The sequence below is a fragment of the Zootoca vivipara genome, chromosome 8, assembly GCF_965207765.1.
Source record: "Zootoca vivipara chromosome 8, rZooViv2.hap1.1, whole genome shotgun sequence".
NCBI lineage: Eukaryota > Metazoa > Chordata > Lepidosauria > Squamata > Lacertidae > Zootoca > Zootoca vivipara.
The window spans coordinates 18422514-18435599 of record NC_142591.1 but is presented as its reverse complement, the minus strand read 5'-3'; the positions used below and the strand labels follow the sequence as shown (position 1 = coordinate 18435599).

Here is a 13086-nt window from a genome sequence, read left to right as displayed (position 1 = left end):
CCTTGCACGGACCTGTCTCCTCCCGCTACCCCCACCACCTCTGCACTCCTTCACACGAACTGCGTTTTCTTCCCCTGCCTGATCGCCTCCCAGTCACGCTCTCTCCTCCCCCCCTTCCTCCCCAAGCAAGGACAGCAAGACTGCGGCTGAGTGAGTGTGCTTCTCTGCTGCTTGCTTTGCCTGTCCCTGCCTGAATGAGACCCCCGCCTGCTTCCCCATCGCACCTGGCTACCCAGCCCCACACCATGATCCCGCCATGGGAGCCGATGCCCAGCCGTGTGTAAGCAGCAACAGCAGTGCGAGAGTGGGAGCAGCCTTTCCTATAAAAGGTCAACAACTTAGGGGTCCCCCCCCCCTTAAAAAGGTCGACAACTCTGGGAAACAGGGGGGGGGGACACATGCCGGAGGGATCTTTGCACCACAATGCCGGATATGCTTAAGATGGCCCTGGTGATTAACAAAGCATCTGCTGTAACACTGGGCTACAAACTTCAATATCCACATGTGTAGAAATGTCTCACTTTCTTCTATGGAGGGAAATGCTTATTTGTCTGCATTGTAGGCTTTCTATATTATATATATGCTGAAACAATCTCCTGAACATGAAAGGAAATGAGGAAAACCCTGGGCTTATAGACCTCTGTGCATGTATCTGAACTCCTGCATAACCAGCTGATTGCTATGTAGCATCCAGGACTGATTTATTCCCCATGTCAGAAGCATGACACATCTCCTTAGTTCTGAGTTTGGATTGAAAAAGAGAACTCAAAATAGAAAGAGAAATTGCCCCATGCCTTTTGATCAAAGTAGACATGATATATTCATTCGCTTATTTTTTAGCTCACCTTTCAGTTCAAAGAACATCTCCAGCATAGTTCCTAGAAAATAAAATTAGGCTTTCTAAACCATTCAATTATTAAAACAGTGCAAAACCATTCAATTATTAAAACAGCTAAAATATCCAATTACTATATGCAATTCAAATCACCAATCAGCCACAGCAAAAATAAACAGGAGCACACAGATATTCATTATCAACTAACTCAAGGCTTTAAGAAACAGAAATCTTCCCACCCTGTTTCAGCTTCTTAATGCAGGGATGAGTTACATTGGTAGTTTTCCTTAGGCAGGGCGTTCCACAGGGAAGAGACAACTACTGAAAATACACTGATTCTTTTAAGTGCCTTATGGGCACAAAAATCTATAGAACCCGAAGTAGGGCCGAATCTAATGACCTAATCATACAGGGAAGTTCATACAGGAACAAACATTCCCTTAACAGTGAAAGCATATGCATGCTTATTCAGGAGCATGTTCAGTATTATCCAATGGAACGTGGTCCCATATATGTGGGTACAGAATGTCAGTCTGGCAGAGCAATGCCAGGCTTGGGCTGTGTGGGTTGGACAGAGGTGCTGTCAGGGCCGTCTTACCCATAAACGCTAGGGGTGCAGGGCACCCAGGTGCCGGGCTCTCAGGGGCACCAGGCTGAGAGTCCGGGGCCCGAGAGTTGAGCCCAGGGAAGAGTCCACCCATTGTTTGGAGTGCCACAGTGGGCTCTTCTGCTGCGGGAGGTTCTGTGCTGTGGGTTTGGGGACAACTGAGCCAGCAAGACGCTGAGGCAGCCGGCCGGCTCCGCCATCCTGCATGCCTGGGACTGGGCAACCGGGGGGGGGGCGGCATATCTTTGCACCCTGGCACCGCATATGCTTAAGACAGCCCTGGATTGCTGTCCCCCCTCCCCCCAGCTATACCAGCCTCCTGCTAGCCACTACCAACAGAGTGACGCAAGCCTCAGTACAGCATTCCCCTGCTGCCTATCAAACAGGTAGGTGGCAGTGCCATCAGTGGGATTCCCACTCCAGAAAACATCAGGAGGCCTTGAAATCAGGCCTTCTGGAGGCAGGGTGAGTCTGAGCTGGCCTGGTTATCCATTGGATTCTAAGCTGAGCACACCAATGTCATGTGATGGCAGCGAGCCCAATCGCTGTGCCAGCTTGCAAACAATTGTTCCACCATGAGTTGTAAAGATGCAAATGCAGTGGCAAAGTCTCACCCACTGGGGACAGAAGGTTTGGATTGTGCTATAAGAAATTTGGGGCTGCTATGATGTTGTGCATCCTTCACTTTGTATGTGAGCACTCGGCTTTTCTCAGAAGTAATGAGTGACAACTTAGACCTTTACAAATTATTTGATCTAGGCAAGTTTTTCAGATGTACTCAAATTTTCCCTACAACTCTGAAGGCAACCAATGTTAAAACCGAGCAAACTGCTATGCTCAGGTTTCTAATTAGAACCACATACTGAATGTCCCACTGCTTTCTCGGAAAGCTCATCTTACTTTGAACTATGTAATATCCACACAGATCAGCTGAATGTTACCTGACTCCCCCCCCCCCCCAACCTTGAGCAGAAAGGTGACAAACCCTACTGAGAAATTTGGGCTTATTTACATTAAAAAAGAGAACTTCTTTTGAAAAGTCCAACGTGTGTTGCCTAAGCAGAGCCATCTAAAACCACCTCAGATTTTGCTTCAGGCAAAATCCAGTGGCAGTTCGATTTCCAAGATCCACCAGTTTCTGAGGCTATGTAAACTAAAGAAACCATTCTTGCTTTTAGATTTAATTTTCAAAATATGGGGTGGAGATCATTAATGCCACTAGACAGTTAGTGTCGTAACCACTGCAGGGTTCCTATTTGCATTTGAATTTCTAAACATTTGCAAGAAAAGTAGCAGTAAGAGGCTTTTGAATCTTTTCCCAGCACAAGAAGAAGAAGAAGGAAAAAACCCTTGTCTCTGACAGGTACTCCTTACCTCTGTGTTCAGATTAACTCTTGCCTTGTGGTGCTTTCCGTAAAACAATTCCACTCATAAGGCCACTGAGGAGCCTTCTCTGTTTTTTCTCATGGCATTTTAAAACTATGTATGCAGATGAAACACCTATGAATGTGCATGCACACTCTCTCACACAAGTTTCTTGTGCTGTTGTTTTATTTCCCAGGCACATATCAGTTCAGCTCCCTGGAGTCTGCACCACTCGGAACTTCGCTTGGCAGGATAAAAGCCAATGACCCCGATGTGGGTGAAAACGCTGAGATTGAGTACAGCATAGCTCCCGGCGATGGATCGGACGTCTTTGATATCATCACTGACAAGGACACACAGGAAGGGATTATAACTGTCAAAAAGGTTTATTTTTCCTCCTTCTCTTTTATTGGGCTTAGCACTCCAGGTCTTGGGGTGTGTGTTTTCTCCCAGACAGGAGGGAGGAGAAGGTTCCCTGTGAGGTCAGCTGCAGAGAAGCTAGCATATTATGTCTGTTCTTCTTCTTTTCATTGCCAGGTAACCGTTAAACTTCTAAACTTGTGGTGTGCTTTTTTTGTTTTGTTTTGAGTATGTCAATTCACCTATAGAGCTATCCTTGGGAGCTCAGGCCTGTCTTCAGACTTCCCTGCATGACAACTTCTGAAGGATGGATATGTCAGGGTAAGGGAGGTGGGTTAGCTTCACAAAACAGCCCACCAGGTGAACTCTTGCCATTGGGTTTGCAGTGAATGGAGACAGCCAAACTGTGAGATCTGGTCCTGAAGATAGAGGTTTGAGGAAGTCCAGCCTCTAATGAGCACATTCCATGGGCAGCCTTTGGTCTACTAATGAGACTTTCCCTACTGCCAGCACTCTGTCAAACAGACATATATAGTGAACACACATAAATTTAATGTGGCCTTATAGCTATTTCATTTCCTTTAAAGGAGATGGGCACAAATTGAAATTGTGTCAGCAATACTTGGGTTCTAAGGCTTCCTCTCACCTTATTAATAAATAGTTTGATGGGATCTTAACAGGATCTCAAGCTTTTTGGGGGGGATGCCTCATCCCTGTGTCCTCCCTGCATGCCTGTTGGCTGTCCTCTCCACTCAAATAGATAAAGAAACACCTGCAGGTCAAGAAATTCTGTGGGCAAATTCCTGTAAGGAACTGCTGGCTCAGGGCATCTGCTTTCAGGTCTCTCTTGATCTCCCATTGGCTAGCGTACAGATGACTTCTACTCATAGGTTATCTTAAAAAAAGAGACAAAAAAATAATTTGTGTGCCAGAGCAAATCTATACCCTGTCTCTCCATAGTGCAAGGAGGTTGCAGGATAGACATATTATTTATCGTCAACATTGTGGTATGTGCCTCTAAACTACAGTATGTGTTATAGCTCACAGCCAGGCAGGAATTAAATTGCATGCACATTAGAATATTTGGACAGCTTTCTGCTGTAGTGGGGACCATATGCCCTACCATGGGCATAACCCAGATTTATGTTTGGGAGCAGAACTTTTGTTGGGAAAACAATGGTCTATATGTGTCCAATCAAGTTATCCCATTGGCACAAGGTATCCCACATGTGCAATGATACTTCCTCTCTGTCCTCTCCCTGTGCACACCTGCCCCCCCCCAAGACTGTTCTAGGATTTCCACACACCACAACCATCCAGAGCTGATTGGGGGTTGGGTGGGTGGAAAGAAGAGGGAGATGAAGTCCTATTGCACAGGCAGAAGTCCTTACACTAACGGGAAAGCTTCATCGAATTCAACCCTATGAGATTGCAAGAGAGTAGTAACGCAAAGCACAGATTACCCATAGACTACAATAACTCTTCACTGGTTCATATATTGAGCTAGAACAGCACTGCAGTAGTTTGGTGGATCAATGCTTTTCCACTGTACAGATGGACCCTGCTTGAACTGTGCCCTTGACACAAGCCAAATCCATCAAAATGGAAAGCCTAGAGGAGATCATGTGAAATGGAGCATAGAATCATAGAATCATAGAGTTGGAAGAGACCACAAGGGCCATCCAGTCCAACCCCCTGCCAAGCAGGAAACACCATCAAAGCATTCTTGACATATGGCTGTCAAGCCTCTGCTTAAAGACCTCCAAAGAAGGAGACTCCACCACACTCCTTGGTAGCAAATTCCACTGCCGAACAGCTCTTACTGTCAGGAAGTGCTTCCTAATGTTTAGGTGGAATCTTCTTTCTTGAAGTTTGAATCCATTGCTCCGTGTCTGCTTCTCTGGAGAAGCAGAAAACAATCTTTCTCCCTCCTCCATATGACATCTTTTCATATATTTGAACATGGCTATCATATCACCCCTTAACCTTCTCTTCTCCAGGCTAAGCATACCCAGCTCCCTAAACCGTTCCTTATAAGGCATCATTTCCAGGCCTTTGACCATTTTGGTTGCCCTCTTCTGGACACGTTCCAGCTTGTCAGTATCCTTCCTGAACTGTGGTGCCCAGAACTGAACACAGTACTCCGGGTGAGGTCTGACCAGAGCAGAATACAGTGGTACTATTACTTCCCTTGATCTAGATGTTATACTCCTATTGATGCAGCCCAGAATTGCATTGGCTTTTTTAGCTGCTGCATCACACTGCTGACTCATGTCAAGCCTGTGGTCTACCAAGACTCCTAGATCCTTTTCACATGTACTGCTCTCAAGCCAGGTGTCACCCTCTCAAGCCAGGTGTCACCCATCCTGTATTAGGCATGGTCTGCCTAATCCAAGTGCTCACAGGGCAGGCCTATACTGGAGGCTGTGTGCACCTCTTCCAATTCACCATCATCTCCCAAGGAATGTAAGAGCCATAGTAACAGCCACCCAATTAAATTCACAAGTTTAAGTGACAGCAAAGCAGGAACGGTTTTACTAAAATTCCAGTTGCCTTTCTGGGTTGAGGTTTACTTTGTCAGCTCAACATCACATAGCTTTACACTGTAATTCCAAGAGCCAAACTAAATGTTAATGAATGCGCCATTCACAACTCCATATTTCCTTTGTAATATTATTATGGGAATTGTCAGTGGCATTTTCTGGGTTAAGTGGGTGGATAGGAGGAGACCTGGGCAAAGCTAAACATCCTCTTTTCTTTCCTGATCATCCCCTGATGAAAGTTTTTTCCTTTTTTGCTGAGCTCAGCTTTAGTTAAAAATGAGCATCCTGAAGGTGGCAAGATCTATCCTAAATGAGAACAATTCCTGGCTCATATATATATGAGTGGAATATATATATTCCACTGATTGTTACAGGGCTATGTTTAGAATGGGTGTAAATTCGAGTCAACAGCAATTAGTCATTGATTTTGTGGATTGCAGCTAATGGTGCATGCAATATGCAGTGTGTTTTGGCAGATCTCAGAGAGATGAAACAGTGATTTGTATTGATGGATATATAAGAACCAACACACCCACCCCAAACAAAACTTTAAAAATGCCACAGTCGGCAAAATTAAGTTGACAAGGGGCCTTTATCAGAGCCATTATTACTTCAGAGATCATTATTGCAGCAATTAAGGCTCCAATCCCTAAGCCCATTCACTTGGGTAAGTAAGTTTCATTGATTTCAATGGAATGTACTCTGAAATAAATACCATAATTTTGTATGAGTCTGGTATATAGGTTTTGAAGACTGGTATAACAAATACATAATGATACTTAGCTCTCCCAAATTCACGCTGGATGGATGAATCAAAATTGTGAGTGTACTTCCCCAAGGTGACATCGAAAACTTGGTTCACGCATTGTCCAACATGTTCGGGTTATAAGAAAAGTCTGAAAATGGGATATTATTCACCGCTCTGCTTCAAAAGCTGGGACAAGTAATAGCAGCCAGCAACTGCAACACAAGCCAATAAGAGATGGAAAGTTGCTTGGTGAGAGTTCCTTTTCACAAAATTTAAACTATGGAAGTATCTTCACAGTGGTAAAGGCTGTATCTGTTATTGTGGAAAGCAGGAACTAAAACAAAATGAATCAAACATACTAGTACACTTCCAGGTTTGCAGCATTTGGGAGCCGATTTGTTTGGGAGCCAAGCCGTTTGACAACCAATGTACCACTGTACCTGGAAATGGGATGTCTCACGTAGGTCTTACAAGACTGAGGAAGGAGAATTTGCAGTGGCAGAACATACCTAGTGTTGCATTATGACCGAGGTGACCCAAGTTCAACTCCCTACACAATTAAGAAGCTCACTGGGTGACCTTAGGCCAATCCAAATCTGCCAGCCTAACTAGCCTCACAAATTCATTGTGGGGATATAATTAGAGGAGGCGGGAGCAGGTGCACCACTTTGAAAAGTGGGACATTAGTAGCTAGCTCTATTGTTTTCCCCCACTGCCTTTTAAAAATTATCTAAGCACATTAAACTAATATAATAAAATTTACTAAGAGTAAAAATGTGGCAAGGTACTGCCTCGTTTATCGTCTTACACCAACAAAACACTGTCAGAAATTGAGAAAAGGCCACCGATAACATATTACCCCCATCATTTTGTTGTGATGGAATAGAACAGTTGGAAAGCTGTCTTGGTGGATGATAGATAAGAACATAGGAACCTGCCTTATAGCAAGTCAGGCCATTGAGCCATTGAGCCCATGTAGATCTGATTGGCCCATGTAGATCTGATTGGCAGTGTCTGTTCACATTTCCAGTCTTACCTGGAGATGCAAGGACTTGAATGAGGGACTTCTGCATGCAAAACAGGTGCTCTACCACTTAGTAGGTATGACTGGGCACAGGACAGATAGAAATTTCGGAGTTAGCAAAGAGATTTATATCAAGTGGTTTCCAACAATACTAGTTCTACTTCGTTATCCTTGTGAAATGCAGTTGTTTTTCTATGTGACATTCTTTTCCATTTCTTCTCCCCCACCCCACCTTTGACTGCAAGCAACTAGATTTCGAAAAAAAGAATCTATATGCCCTAAAAGTGGAGGCAACCAACGTTCATCCTGACCCACGATTTTTCTACCTGGGACCGTTTAAGGACTCAGCCTTGGTTAAAATTTATGTGGAAGATATCGACGAACCGCCAGTGTTTAGCATAGCTTCTAATTTACTAGAAGTAGATGAAGATGCCAGGGAAGGTAGTATCATCGGGCAAGTAGTAGCTCAGGATCCGGATGCAGCAAGGAACATAATAAAGTAAGTCAACTTCCACAAACAGAGCAAATATGCATCGAATGTGCAATGTCCTTGCATTTCTCTAACAAAATAAGGAGGCATAAAACCTCAAATCTTGCTTAACAGCCATTGTTGAAATCTTGTGATTCGAAGATATTATTGAAGTGCTTACTAATTTCAATAAGGATAGGTCCGCATTACTATAATTATTGCTATTAATGTCATTAGCATTTTATTATTATGTGTTACACTAAAGAGGTCAGAATGGATGATGTATGGTTCTTGTGTTCCACTTTGAGCATTATTTGGAAAAGTGATATATAAATAAATTGGATGAAGGTAGCTCAAAAGTAGTCTCTTATCAAGGCAACTTAAAAAGGCAAAATCTTCAGCAGTAAAACTGAAACATGTGACTTCCTACCGTTTTTCTAGACCGGTCCATATATCACTTGTTTTTTAATAGTTATGTTTACTTCAGTGGAAATTCACATAGCTGTTTTGTTGTTACAATGTTGTGAATTTCATTAATTGATGCATGACTCGGTAAGAATCTTGGTTCTTCACCTACTGTGTTTATATTTTATATGACATGTTCAGTTTATAGATTCATCTATTTCAGTTATAATATTACAGAGCTTTTACTTCTGGCATTCAGTTGATTGGATGTCTGGGTTCTGGTTTCTTCCTGTCTTTTACTATAAGGTTCAACTCCATTTTTATGTAAAAATATTTAGTAACATATTTTGGGCAGCAAAGAAGTTAGATTTTTTTTTGTACATATATACTGGTTATGAAGTTCACTATTTTAAACCTCTGTTAAATGTGAAATAAATTAATTAAAATCACAGTATGACTAGAAGACCAAGAGGCAGCATGTGTTGTAATTTGACAGATATACTTTGGATCGGCACACTGATTTGGACAGAATATTCAACATCCACTCAGGAAATGGGTCCATATTTGTCTCAAAGACACTTGACCGAGAAGCAGCCCCATGGCACAATCTCACTGTCATAGCAACTGAAATCAGTAAGTGGCAGCTGCATCCTTTTGCATGGTTTTAAGTGTTCTGCACAATCTCACACCCAGTACTGCAACAATATATTCTGGGCAGTATCCAACTTAATAGCTATGATAGTGCAATGACTTTTAGCTGCACGATGTAACTTCTACACCACCCCAAATCTGCTCTGGATTTCCCCCCCAACCCTCTGGAGAAGATTTAGGTGACATGTGGGGGTGGGGTGGGGAGAGTAGCAGGTGGGGCAATTACTTCATACAGCTAAAAGTTGTTGGGCTAGTGTAAATGTTTTGTTAGACACCCCTCACATGTGTCACATATGGTACTGTAACAATATATGTCATTTTAAAATTTTACAGATACATATTGTTACAGTTTAACACTTAGACTGCAATTCTATGTACACTTCTCTGGGTGTAAGCCCTGCTGAACTCAGTGGGACTTATTTCTGAGTAGACATGCATAGGGTTACATTGTAAATCGTAAAAGAGAATATGCTGTTTATAGAACCACCCAGGGGTTGAAACGGTCTCTTGTGTGTTACTGTAGTTTTTAGCAGGGGGTTCAATAATCTTATGATATGGTTCCCCAGTCAATATTTAGAGGCCCTTTTGTGTATCTTTCTTGAGAGGACATTGTGTGTGTGTGTGTGTGTGTGTGTGTGTGTGTGTGTGTGTGTTCTATTCTGGCTGTGGGAGGCAGAGAGGGAGTGGTGAGGTTGGTATCAGGGCCACCTTAAGCATGCTGGGTGCCCTGGCGCCGTGGTGCAGAGATCGCTCCGGCGCCCCCACCACGCCCCACTTCTTGCCGTGGCTGGTGGGCGGGTGCAGCTCGCAGTGCGGCTGCTGTGCGGCTCTGCCGTGCGGCGCCCCCTTGGCGCACTGCGCCACCCAGCCTTCCCCTAGAGCCGGCCCTGGTTGGTGTGGTGCTAATACATTGACAGAGCCAATTTGGTGTTCTCACAGATGTGTTTGCATTGCATCAACATCATTTCTGCCTTATCCCACCCCCCCACCCCTGATTCTCAGTATGCAGCAGTCACACGAATGGCCAGAGGTCATATGAGCAGAGGCTCCCCACAAAACCACCCACTACTGGTAACAGTTCCTTCTGAAAAATAAAGTCTCTGGCAGATGAAGATACAGGGGAAGGTTTGAACCCCAAACACCAGCCTTGCTCTGTTTTCAGATATAATGCACAAAACCTTGGTGACTTCATATATCTCCTTTCTCGGGCAGGGAGGCTTCCCCAAGTGGGAAAGTCTTCTGATCTGTGAAGGTACACTTTGGGCCTTCAGGCAGGAGACTACCCAGTCCCGGAGAAGGAAGAGCTTTGAACGTAGTAGTAGTGCGGTGAGAGTAAAGGGGGCAGGTTAGGGAAGCTCTGGTGGGCTAGCAGCTCAACAACTTGCTGGGGAGAGAGTAGGGAGGGGCTGTGCTTGTGTCCTCATCTCTAGCTGAGATTCAGGTAACAGCCTTAATAAATAACAAGATGAAAGATAAAACAACAACAACAAGGTAACAGCCTTGTTAGAATTCCATTCCATTCTCCTTCCCCTGCTCTGCATATGAATGCACACATGCCCCCTTTGTTCCTTGACCCGCCCTTCCAGGATTTTGGGAAAGCTTGGGATGGATTTTAAAAAAATATATAAATTATGTACTTCTGCAAACCTTGGGGTTCCGCCCTCTGGCAAGGTGGGTGGTTTTTGCTTCATAAGGATCAGCACTCACACTGGAACATCAGAAATAGTGGGAATTATGGTATAAGATTGTGGTTATTGTTTCTGTTTCAGGCAACCCCAAGCAAAGTACCCAGGCTCCCATTTTCATCCGGATTTTAGATATAAATGACCACGCACCAGAATTTGCCAAGTACTATGAAACTTTTGTTTGTGAAAATGCAAAAGCAGGACAGGTAAATACATATTTACTGTTACCAACAAACTTGTAGATGAAATCTCAACACTTTCTGCAAGTCTTAGATCAGTCCATAGTGGCAGTCTGATCTGTGCTTGATTGGTAGAGATGGGGGAAAGGGTCATATTTTTGTATCCCCCAAACTCACACATTTTGTTTGTCTAAGCATTTCGATTTCATCTCTTTTATAGCTGGCCACACTGACTATTTGATAAAAAGGCAGTATGTAAAATTACGATAATAATTAAATACATGTGCTCCTTTGAGAGGAAGAGTGGGATATTATTGCTACTGCTGCTACTACTAATAATAAACATCTTAAGACTGTGGGGAAAAGAAGTTACTGAATTAATTGTTCCATTCTATAAATCAGTGGTTCCCAATTAGCTAAGCACTGCAGACCCCCTGTTTTTCAAGGGCCAAACCATGGATCCCCTACTTTTGAAAATTTTGATATCTCTATGGTAGTTTTTGTTATGTATTATAAGAAATAATAATTATAATGTGAATGGTGCCTCGGACCCCCTGAGGTCCGCAGACAGGCCCGTCTTAACCACATCGAGTGCCGTGGCACCGCCCCGGACTCACTACGGATGCAGAGGAGGGACATGGCACGGGCGGGCCGGGCACTGAGGGTGGGCCGGGCTCAGGGGCACTGCAGCGGGTGGGCCGGGCTGCCTGGTTGTCCTCTGGGGCACCGGCGGCGCCTCCTCCTGCATGGAGGCCTCTGCTGGGGAGGCGGTGCCGTGCAGCGTCCGGCCTCTTGTCCTCCTCATGCCCCCGACCCGACCCACCAGGCTGAGGCCGGGACTCGAACCCGCGGTGGGAGGGAGGGAGGGAGGGAGGCAAGGAGCAGGACAGGGGGGCGGGCGGGCGGGCGACGGTGCCTGAGGGGCGGCCCACTGAGAGCCGCGCTGGAGACCCCGTCATGAAGGGCGATGCCGCCACACAGCCAATTGCCGCACCCGGCCAGCAGGGGCAGGGGCAGGCCGGCCAGGCCGGGAGAGAGAAAGGGCACTCTGCGCAAGCTCAGGAACCCCCTCACCCGCCCCGCTGTGCGCCCGGCTCGCCACTGCCAAGCCATGGCCCCTGGACCACTTCCAGCACCCTCCAGCACCCGGCACCATGGTTCACCGTTCCACTAGCCTCTATGGCTGGGCGGGCCTGTCCGCAGACCACCAATTGGGAACTACTGCTTTAAACTGATATGTGTCTAAGGCAGGGGTAGTCAACCTTTTTATACCTACCGCCCACTAATGCATCTTTCTTGATGGTAAAATTTCCTTACCGCCCACCAGTGCTCAATGGAAGGAGGATTCAGCTTGTGCCGCAGAGCCCCCTACCGCCCACCTAGAATCCTGAAATGCCCACTAGTGTGCGGTAGGGACCAGGTTGACAACCCCTGATACAGTCGTACTTTGGATCCCGTATGCCTTGGTACTCGGACATTTTGACTCCCGAATGCCGCAAACCCGGAAGTGAGTGTTCCGGTTTGCGAATGTTCTTTGGAACCTGAACATCCAACGGGGCTTCCACGGCTTCCAATTGGCTGCAGGAGCTTCCTGTATAGATTTTGACTATCATCTAAATAATGCAGACTGCTGTGGGGGTCTTTTTTTGTCATAAGCAAAAGCAAGAAAGCAATACTTCTTCTTCTTCTTCTTCTTCTTCTTCTTCTTCTTCTTCTTCTTCTTCTTCTTCTTCTTCTTCTTCTTCAGTTATACTTTCTTGATATTTCAATGTTACTGCATATGACACAAATCTGTATTCAAGACCCAAGCATTTGTATCTGGGTCCATTTTGCCTACCCAAGATGGGAAAATATTGCAGCTTGAAAGAGACATAGGCTTGATGAGGGTTTTCAGGAGGTGTATCCAACGTGAGGCAGGTAATCAATATCTGCCTCAGGGTGAACAGGTAGAATTACATGCTTTGGCTAAAATTACTTTGATACTTCGTGTATATTTTTCGGGGTAAAGACTGCCAAAGGGTTAGTTAACGATAAGCATGGGGGAGGCATTTGATTCAGTTCACATTTAAAGATGGACCAGCCTAACTCTCTGAAACAAAGCACAAACCAAAACACAGCCATCCGTCAAAATTCACACTTTTCCTAATTCTTGGATAACAAAACTGCCTGGACAGTGCCTCCATCCTAATAAAGACACATGCACAATGTCACTATT

At 44.9% G+C, this 13086-nt stretch overlaps 1 protein-coding gene across 1 annotated transcript in view; it reads left to right on the top strand.

The window, feature by feature from the left end:
- Positions 1-13086, top strand: part of CDH9 (cadherin 9) — a 139329-nt gene that overhangs the window by 110060 nt on the left and 16183 nt on the right. The window contains exons 6-9 of the mRNA XM_035125105.3: positions 3004-3191; positions 7728-7981; positions 8853-8989; positions 10777-10898. Coding sequence (XP_034980996.3) covers positions 3004-3191; positions 7728-7981; positions 8853-8989; positions 10777-10898 — 701 coding nt within the window. The remainder of the gene's footprint in view (positions 1-3003; positions 3192-7727; positions 7982-8852; positions 8990-10776; positions 10899-13086) is intronic.